Source organism: Chionomys nivalis, chromosome 15, assembly GCF_950005125.1.
Source record: "Chionomys nivalis chromosome 15, mChiNiv1.1, whole genome shotgun sequence".
NCBI classification, from domain to species: Eukaryota; Metazoa; Chordata; class Mammalia; order Rodentia; family Cricetidae; genus Chionomys; species Chionomys nivalis.
The window spans coordinates 48,651,107-48,661,915 of NC_080100.1; the positions used below are offsets into that span (position 1 = coordinate 48,651,107).

Here is a 10,809-nt window from a genome sequence, read left to right on the forward strand (position 1 = left end):
CTCGCCGGGGGGCTCAGGACCACTCCCACAGAGTATTTAAGTAAACTCCCAAAAGAGGATCACATGGTCCCTTTTCTTTCCTCCTGGTGGTCATGTTTTGCAGCCTCCTGGTTCCCCCTGGAATCCCATTAAACCTGGATATTTCTTAAGGATATTTCTTAATTTGGTTTGTTTTGATTTGGCTTGATTGGGAATTTGTATCGACAGAGAGCTCGTGTTAGGAAAATTCCTAACACTGTGTTCTAAGCTTTAAAAATAAATAATAAACCATGGAAAAATTTAAATGTTATTTTGTACTCTTACAAGCTTTTAAAAATAGTTTTTAGAGTGAAGCTGGAGATGAGAAGATGATGAGGAGAGCAGTCCAGGTCCACTCCAGTGCTGTGGACTCTTTCTAGGAGCCCTGCATGGCCTCTGGGAGCTACAGTTCCCACTGCTATTCCCATTCCAGATCTTAAGGGATCTTGGGATCTGTTATAAATCTATGTAAGAAGTTGTGCAACATTAATGAAGAAGAGTAATATAAAATAAGGAGTTAACAGAATGATAATACTTGGGACACTGACAACATCTAGTAAAAGGCTTTTCTCACCTTTCCACATTCCATTTTCACCAGAATGAAGACAGAACTCAGATTTAAAAGACGTGTCTCGATTCAAGAGCAACCTTTCAAATGCAAAACAGAAAATACAGATTAATAAACTATTTCCAAATATAATAATATTTTAATTATCATTTTTAGTAAAACTTAGATTGTTAAAATTCTTTTATACTACCATAAATATTTAATTTCAAACTACTAATTCAGAAACATTAACTTTAAAATAGAATTCATCCAAGAAGAAAAATGCTCACTAGTCATATTAATTTTTACTATTTTGTCATTATGTTTGATTTAGGGGTACAAGAAACAGAATACTAATAGTACTTAATTGTCTTAGTTAGGATTATCTTAGTTCTTGCTGTGATAAAACAGCATAACCCAATGCAGTCTTGTAAGAAAGGATTTATTTCAGCTTGTACTTCCACATCATAGTCCATGGTCAAAGGAAGTCAGGGCAGGAACTCAAGAAAGACAAGACCCTGGAAGCAAAAATGGAAGCAGTGACCACCGAGGAGTGCTGCTTACTGGCTTGCTGCCCATGATTTGCTTTCTTATACTATCCAGCAGCACGTACCCAGGCCTAGTGCTGCACAGAGGACTAGGCTCTCCTAGTCTTCTACGGGTGCGTGCACATCAATGCACACATGCACATACACAAACGCTTTTTTTTTTAAAAAAGAAGTGCCATTTCAAACCAGTAAGCACCAAAGGAGAGTTTTCAAAAAGATTCTTGGGACAAGAAAAAAAATATGAAGGACTTTTTCATTCCTGTAATCGAATCAAATTCCTTTTAACTATATGACAAACTTCAAAAAAGTCAATCACCAAAAATCATAGCTACTATGTTATGGCTCACACTTGTAATCCCAGCACTTGAGAGACTAATGTAGGCAGAGCCCTGAGAGGTCTGAGTTAGCCTGGGCTATGCAGTGAGTTATAGGCCAGTCTGAAATAACAGTGAGACCCTGTTTTTAAAAACCAAATTCATAGTTGGGTGGTGGTGGCACATACCTTTAATTTCAGCACTCAGGAGGCAGAGGCAGGCAGATCTCTGTGAGTTCAAGAGCCACCCTGGTCTATAGAGCTAGTTCCAGGACAGGTTCCAAAGCTACAGAGAAACCCTGTCTCAAAAAACAAAACAAAACAAAACAAAAAAACCAAAATCACAAATACTCCATGTATGAGGTATCTAAAAATGAACTATAACTTAATATTAGAAAGATGAGACACTGAAAAGTATTAGCCATTAAAAAGGGAAGGAATTTAACAGACTGAACGAAAACACAATTTTTCAGGTTAAAATCTTATTGGATAATTAAAACAAATTTTCACTGGTTATTAAAAGTATAATGAATTTTTATTACAATAAAGGTTTTAATTTATATGTATAAAAACTTTAGCAATCAAGTTCTAACATCATATTGAGCTTTTAATTCAGTTAAAAATATCTAATTAAAACATGCTTTCAACATAATGGCCCCAAAACAGTGTTTGACAACATTCTGTCTTCATCAGAGGTAGAACCCTATTTTGGCGTATATCTCAATCAAAACAGTTATTTCTGTGAGCTATTTATTTCTATGTCTGTAAGCCTATGTCTCCTATGCTTTCTTTCTTGCTCCAACCTTCCCTCAGGTTATCTTAATCACCACATGAATACAGTGCTAGCGTGTCCTACCTTTCAGGCTAGTTATGTAAAGTGAGGCATTCAATATACATAATGCAAGCGCTAGGGGGCTAATGCCGGAGCACCTTATGCTCAAGGCCAGCATATGGAACACAGAAACACCTTGTTGTTTTATTTAAAGTAAGGGGTGTAAATAAACCTAAAGATACAGTATGAAAAACTATATAGTCTGATTCTCCAGGAGAAAAAAAATTGACAGAAGTTCAGAGATTTGAGAAATCATATGTCAAGATCAAATGCACATCAAAAAGAGAGTGATAGAAAAGATACTGGAGCTGGCAAAATAGCTCAGCAAGTCAAAGTGTCAGCAACATAAGCCCGCCGACCCTGAATTCCATCTCCAGAACCCAAGTAAAGGCACAAGGGAAAGATGAACTCCAAGAATTGTCCTCCAGTTCCATACATCTGCCACAGCACATGCACCCACACAGATATCATTCACACACATACATATACAATGACTTTAAAAAGGAAATTGGATTAGGATAGGAAAAGACTATTTAAAGAAACCATGATATGTAGAAGGAGCAGCGGGCTGCGTTCCTGCCGCCTGGCCGCCTGGCTAGTTTATGCCCCGAAATAACAACACACAAATTGTATTCTTTTAAACACTGCTTGGCCCATTAGCTCTAGCCTCTTACTGGCTAACTCTCACATCTTGATTAACCCATTTCTATTAATGTATGTAGCACCACGAGGTGGTGGCTTACAGGGAAGGATCTTAACCTGCATCCATCTTGGAGAGGAGAGCTATAGTGTCTGCCTCACTTCCCTTCTTCCCAGCATTCTGTTCTGTTTACTCCGCCTACCTAATTTTCTGTCCTATCAGGCCAAGTGGTTTTCTTTATTAATTAACCAATGAAAGCAACAGATAGATAGAAGACCCTCCCACATCAATGATAGAGAAAACTTTCTAAATAGACTGCATTTACATCTTCAAGAAGCCTGGATGACTGAAAACAAATAAACAGAAAATATCATTCCAGACACATCATAATGATACTGCTGAGAATCCAAGATAAGAAAAAGGATGGGAGATGAAAACATAGTTCATGTTAGAGAACAATAATCCAAAGAGATGGAGGCAACGCAGCCAGTTAAGGGACAACACAAGCCACTTTTCAGGATGGCAGATTATGAAACTCCATGCATTTATTAAAATATTCCCTGTGTTCCAACAAGAGTAAATACTACTTGTGTATACATTTTAAAAATGAGAGTGATGGTGCACATATATAATCTCAGTAGAACCATTGTGAACTTAAGGCTAGCCTGGGCTATATAGTGAGACCCTAGAAGATGAATGAAGAAGAAGGGAGGGGAGAAAGAGGGAGGAGAAGCAGCAGCAGCAATCTGGATATTATTCGTTACAGCCTTCACTCAGTGCCCCCACACCTCATCAGTCAGCATCTCCTACCAAACGTGTGCTGAGATTTTACAAAGGTGTACTATTCCAGCCATCCCCACTACACTACCTGGTCTCTCTCTCATCATCCCAGTCTGTAACTGGTCCTAAACCTAAGCTCTCTAACTCACTTAGCAGAAGGGAGTCCTTGCTTCATTAGTAATGAAGGGACAAAACCAATTCCATTTTGTGCTAGGCCCCAAGGTAGATATCAGGAGAGTGGGAAGTTCCCTAGACTGCAGCTCAGCTGCTCTGGGGTTGTTTATCAGCAGAGTGGAGAATCCCCTAACTGGAGTGAATCAGAGAATCACCCGTACCCTTTATACCAAAAACAATAGATCTGTGGTTTTCTGCCTTTATAAACCCTATCTAAGAATGGTGGAGCACCTCCTCTGGCCCCTGATGCATCAGTGTGTGAGAGAGGTGCCTATCGTGATTTGTACTACAGGATTAAACCTTGCTTTTTGCATTTCAGTGAGTCTGTATCTCTGGTGGTCTTCTTGGGGTCTCTGCGACTCGGGCACTACATTTGGGGGCTTGTCCCAGGTTCCCCAGAGACCCAAGATCCCAAAGGTTTAAGTCAGCTGGAGGGGTGAGTTACAGAGCTTTCCCTGTCTTTTATTTGTCTGTAACCTTTGATTTCAGAAGTGGCCACATTCAGCACAAAAGGCAGAGTTAATAGCCCTTCCAAAGGCCTTACAGATGGGGAAAGACAAAAAGCTAAACATCTACACAGACAGCAGGTATGCCTTTGCCACAGCCCACATCCACGGGACTGTCTACCAGGAGAGGGGGTTGCTAACAGCAGAAGGAAAAACTATTAAAAACAAACAGGAGATTCTGGATCTCCTACAAGCATTGCAGGGGCCCACAAAGTTGGCAATAATACACTGCCCCAACACCAAAAAGGCTCCGGAACAATACAACTGGGAAACAACCTGGCCGATAAAACAGTAAAAGAGGTGGCTTCAGCCCCCAGGGCTAGGGTGACTTTAACTGACCCAGGAGCCAGGGGCCTGCCACAGATCCCCAAGTCCACACCTGAAGATCTAGCCTGGATACACACTCTCCCCATGGTCAGCGAATAGAGGAATGGTGGAAAACTGCCGATGGGCGAGTATCCTGCCCCAAAGACTGGGACATGAGATACTGAAAAAAATACACCACTCCTCATACTTGGGAACACGTAGAATGCAGGACCTATTGTGAAGGGTTCAGGTCAAAATTCAAGATGGTAGCCAGATTATTGAACAGATAGTGACACAAAGCCAGGCATGCCAGCTGACAAATGTGGTGAGCACCCCCTCCAACCTAGGAGCACGTCAGTGGGGAACTCAACCAGGTACGTACTGGGATGTAGACGTTACTGAAATCAAACCTGGAAAATTTGGATACAAATATCTCTTAGTGTTTATAGACATTTTTTCAGGATGGACTGAAGCGTACCCCACCAAGCACAAAACAGCCACGGTGGTGGCGAAGAAGCTGATTGAAGAAATCTTGCTTAGGCATGGGTTACCAGTCATGACAGGGTCAGACAATGGCCCTGCCTACATCTCTCAGGTAAGCCAGGGACTCGCCGCTGCACTGGGGACTGATTGGAAACTTCATTGTGCATAGAGACCCCAGAGCTCAGGGCAGGTAGAGAGGATGAATAGAACAGTAAAAGAGACCTTGACTAAACTGGCCTTGGAGACTGGCACTGACTGGGCAACTCTCCGTCCCTTTGCCCTTTTTAGAGTCAGAAATGCCCCTATCAAATGGGTCTGACTCCTTTTGAAATTATGTATGGGCAACCTCCCCCCTGTGATTCCTAGCTTACAAACTGACCTGATTGCTGACTTGGATGATCAGGACTTGTTCAACGCCATCCAGCGGCTCCAAGTGTTCATAAAATCATATGGCCTAAGCTTAGGGCGATTTATGAACCCACCTCTGTTCCAACCCCTCATAAATTCCGGCCTGGAGACTGGGGTTTTATCCGGAGGCATCACCCAAAATTGCTGGAGTCAAGATAGAATGGGCCCTACGTGGTTGTTCTGACAACACCAATAGCCTTCAAGGTGGACGGCATTGCCTTTTGGGTCCATTATTCACATGCCCACCCAGTGATCCCTTCGCCCTACAAGAGGACTATCGAAGCGAGACCTGGGAGGCATCCAAACACCCCACAAACCCCCTAAGGTCTGGCTCAAGCATCGTTCCTGATCCTGTTGATGTTGATGCTGGTTCTCTCTGCTCCTGCTAAAGAAGTCAACCCCCACGTACCTTTTAAACTGACTTGGGTTCTTGAGGATGGAGAATCATACAAAACTCTGTACCTGTGTGGCCCCACTGAACACCTGGTGGCCTGACCTAGATTTCTGCTTTCGTGACCTGAACCACATCTATAGAGCAGCAGGCTAGGCGGAGGCCAGGAAGTATGGTTTTTAGATGTGCCCAGGTCACATCAGGAATAGAAACAGTGCATAGGCCTAGAATCCTCCTTCTGCAAAAGTTGGGACTGTGTCACCTCTAATGATGGGGAATGGAGATGGGCTGTAAGCAGACCAGAATTAGCCACTTTTAAATATGTAAGACCAATCTGGTATACACCCCCCTCTTCCTCAGCCTGACAAACCCTGCAGGACAGGTGACCTAGACCAGATAAGATTACTTTCACTGATGAAGAAGGATGGGACACATGACGGTCATCAGGCCTACTCTGGAGTGTAATATACTACAGATATGGGGGACATGCCCCGACCACCCTTGTAATTCGACTTAAGATAGAGCTGATAAAACGAGCAATAATAAGCCCCAATAAGGCACTGAACCCAAATCCTACTCCCTCACCCACAAAGAGACTGGTGCCCCAGCACCAGCTCTAACCACACTTTCACCTAAAACACGGGCCCCAGATGCTTTAGCTATCACCAAGCCTTCAGCGCCAGAACAGCATCCCCTCCTGGAGCTTCTGACCAAGACTTATGTGGTTCTAAACTCCTCACGGCCGACCCTAACCAACTCTTGTTGGCTCTGTTAAGACGTGGCTTCCCCTTATTATGAGGGAATTGCTGTCCAGGGCCTTATTCGAGAACCGGTGAAGTCTGATGAATGTCACTGATATTCACAACACACTCTAACCCTGGAACAAGTAACAGACAAGGGCTTTGCATAGGTAAAGTCCCCACTGCCAAGCTTTTCTTTGCAATTCAACTCATCCCCCTCACAACAGCTGCAGAGCACCTAATCCCCACAATGACACTTGGTGGGCATGCTCCTCTAGGTTAACTCCTTGTGTACACACTATAGTTCTAAAGGACTCCAACGGATACTGTGTCCTCATCAGACTGGTACCCCAGCTCCTTTATCATGACTACCAAGGTTTCCTAGATAGAGTGGGGCAGGATGCTGGTCTGACTAGAATAAAAAGGGAGCCCATGAGCACCCTTACACTCAGTATCCTCCTGGGGGCAAGCCTTGCAGGGCTGGGGACAGGAACTGCCTCTCTTCTGTCCCAAAGTGAACAGTACTCTGCTTTGAGAGAAGCTATATATGCTGACACAGAACGCCTAGAGACCTCAGCCTCCCACTCACAGGACTCCCTCTCCTCACCAGCTGAAATGGTTTTACAAAACAGAAGGGGACTGGACCTAATCCTTTTACAACAGGAAGGACTGTGTGCAGCCCTGGAAGAAGAATGTTGTTTCTATGTAGACCATTTGAAACTTCTAAGGGATACCATGGCCAATGTGTGGGAGGGACTTAAAAAGAGAAAGAGAGAAAGGGAAGCCAACCGAGGATGGTTTAAACCCTGGTTAACTACTTTCATCTCTACTCTGACAGGACCCCTGGTTATCTTGCTGTTACTGCTGACTTTCAGACCATGTACACTCAATAGGCTAGTCCAATTTATGAAGGGAAGATTGGGGACCATCCAACTTATGGTGCAGCACTCTCAGAACCATAGACTCCTCAGGACAGAAGATACCAATGAGCTAACTATAAGAGACCCATGTTTGGGTCAATCTACAAGAAGGGGGTGGGGAAGAAGGGACAAAACCAACTCCATTTTGTGCTAGGCCCCAAGGTATATAGCAGCAGAGCGGGAAGTTCCCTAGACTGGAACCAATCAGAGAATCACCTGTACCCTTTATGCCCATAACAATGGATTTGTGGTTTTCTGCCTTTATAAACCCTGCCTAAGATCGGTGGGCCACCTCCTCTGGCCCCTGCTGCGTCGGTGTGCGAGATGAGGAGCCTATCACAATTTGTACCACAGAATTAAACCTTGTTTTTTGTATTTTGGTGAGTCTGAGTCTCTGGTGGTCTTCTTGGAGTCTCCATGACTCGGGCACTACAGTAAGAGCTTTAAATGGACACACATTATAAACACAGGATCTTAACCTACAACCTCAAGTCCTGAACTGGAATCTATAGTTGGTTTTTCTTACTCTTTTCTCTTTGGCGCTTTGGGGAGCCTGCCACCCAGCTCCCAAATAAATCACACTGAGGCTTTTAGGAATGCCGGGCCTTAGCTTGACTTATTTCTAGCCAACTTTTCTTAACTTATATTATCCTGTCTACCTTTTGCCTCTGGGCTTTTATCTTTATCCTAAATACCTTTCATTACTTCTTACTAAGGGGCTTGCTGTATAGCTGGACCCTGGAGGTCTCCTCCTCTCAAGCCTAGATCTCTCTTCTTCCCAGATTTCTCTTATTTATTCTGTGCCTGCCAGCCTAGCCGATCCTTTCTCCTGCCTTGCTATTAGCCGATCAGCTCTTTATTAGACCAATCGGGTGTTTTAGACAGGCAAAGTAGCACAACTTCACAGAGTTAAACAGATGCAACATAAAAGAAACCAAAACTCCTTTGTATCACTACAGGAATCTACAATTTAACAGGATCCAGGTGACTCAAAAGCACATGAAAATGTAAAGCCCTAGTCTAAAGCATGCAGGGTAAACAGAAATCTGACTAGGATACTCCTCCACTTAAAACTGCGAAAGCATCCTACCAAGGTTAACCTCACCTGGATCCCCTCTTATCACTCCACGCCCATTCCACAATTCTGAAAGACATAACTGCCTATATATCCCAAAATGCATAACTCGATGCTATGTTCCACCTCTCTACACCTACATCCCTTGGCTTCCTTACCCAGGAGTACCTTTTCCTCACATGGCAAACTCCTATGTCACCTTCAAGCTTCTACTCAGAAGTCAACCGTAGTAAACTCTGATAAACAGCTACATTGCCTGAGGTAGGAGTTCCTCTGGCCTGCTAAACCCACACACTTAGACTCCACACATTATTATCAAGTTAGCTGTTCAAATGGTTCTCCAGGCCTAGTTTTCTCAAAGGCAGTGGCCTCATTTTTTTTCCGACCTTTTTTTTCCTGCACCTAACACTGAGGATATGTTCCAGAAAGGTTCTGATAAGCTGAAATACTTTTTTATTCTTTTTTTAAAAAAATTATTTCTATTTTTTATGCGCGTTGGTGTTTTGCCTGCATGTATGTCTCCATGAGGGTGTCGGGTTTCCTAGAACTAGCCTTACAGTCGTGAGCTGCTATGTGGGTGCTGGGAATTGAACCTGGGTCCTCTGGTAAAGTTCTTAACCACCCACTCACTCTCCAGCCCCATACTTTCTTATTCTCATAACACGCTTCAGTTTGATACAAATCTGTTTCCCCGTTAGAGTTTTTAAAAGAAATTCTAAGAACCATCCCTTCGGCCAGAGATAAGTTCAGGTTAAGGGGTTCTTGTCCAAAGTACTTAGCCCCAGTGTAAGACAGTTTTCTTTTTTTTTTAATGCCATAAAACCACTACCATCATTTTGTTTCCAGATATTCGTAAATTCTTAACACGGTTGTCCCCCAAGGCGCTAATCTTACCCACAAGCCGCGACCTGCTGGCGGCCATTTCCACTCAAACCTATAGAAAGCCTAGCCCGACGACAGCGGTGCAAGGGTTCTAGCCCTAATGGCGGTCACCTTCTCCAGGGCAGCTCCTCATCTTCCAGTTCGTTCTCTGTCACCGACCCCTCAATCACTGTTTCATCACTGTCACACTCTGAAGCCTGGGCACCTTTCTCCATCTTCGCCCCTCACTCGAGGGTTATATTGATCTCCTCCTCTAGTTTCCCCTTATCCGCACGCCTTTTGCTTGCTTTTCGCGGTAGGGAGTTGAAAACAACAAAACTAAAGAGGAAAGCCTCTCCGGGCCGCTGATGCCAAACGCCGCACGCACAGCGTCGTCGTCGACGCACGGGCTAACCCGCGCTCGAGCTTGCGCGCGCCACCAGAGCGCAGCCGCGAGCCACAACCAGCCGCGAGCCACGCGTCAGCGTGCAATCCCAGAGGCCCGCCCCGCCCCCGCCCGAGGCTCCGCCTCTGGCTCCTAAGACACGCCCCTAACCCCCAAAGCTCCTCCCCGGCCGTCAGTCCCCGCCCCTAGCTCCCGAGGCTCCTCCCCAACTCCTAGGAGGACTGAAGCCGCTCTTCAAAGAAGGCGCTGGTCGGCGCTGAGTTTCTGGTCATTGCCAGTCCCCGAGGCTGGTTTGCTCATTTGCTAGCAATTCTGACTCAGTTCTCTACACTCCCTGCACGCCCAAGCGGCTATGGCTCCAGAACATTTTGAAGCCAGGATGTAATCTTAGACCCAGAAGGCTTTGCAGTCTTTGCAGGCTCCTTCTTAATTCCTTTGATGCAGCCTCCCTTAGTGTTGCCCTAAATAGGTAAAAGAAATGTTTATCAAAGGTTTTCAGATCCGCTAACCCAATAGATACACATTTTGTATTTTTCTCACAACTCTGTCGATTACTCTGAAATATATTATTGTACAGGAAAATAAGTATAAATGTTTTTCCCCTTTATCAAATGTTAGAATAGGGGTGCCTAGCAACACCTAGCAACACCCCAAAATTATTATTTTACCAATGAAGATCTAGGGGGTTTTAGTTCATATGATGCTTTTAAAAATGTTTTACACACATTACCGTGTGTGTGTGTGTGTGTGTGTGTGTGCATACACAAGCATATCACGGTGTGAGTGTTGGCACTCATAGGACAACGACTTGCAGGAACTGGTTCTCTCCTTCCACTGTGTGGGTCCCAGGGCCCTCAAGTT

At 44.3% G+C, this 10,809-nt stretch overlaps 1 protein-coding gene across 1 annotated transcript in view; it reads right to left on the bottom strand.

The window, feature by feature from the left end:
- The window catches only part of Ankrd31 (ankyrin repeat domain 31), a 140,980-nt gene extending 131,159 nt beyond the window's left edge, over nucleotides 1-9,821 (bottom strand). Inside the window, exons 1-2 of the mRNA XM_057789871.1 lie at nucleotides 9,675-9,821; nucleotides 593-666 (exon numbers count right to left, since the gene is read on the bottom strand). Coding sequence (XP_057645854.1) covers nucleotides 593-666; nucleotides 9,675-9,778 — 178 coding nt within the window. The 5' untranslated portion in view covers nucleotides 9,779-9,821. The remainder of the gene's footprint in view (nucleotides 1-592; nucleotides 667-9,674) is intronic.
- Between the last annotated feature and the right edge of the window lie 988 nt (nucleotides 9,822-10,809).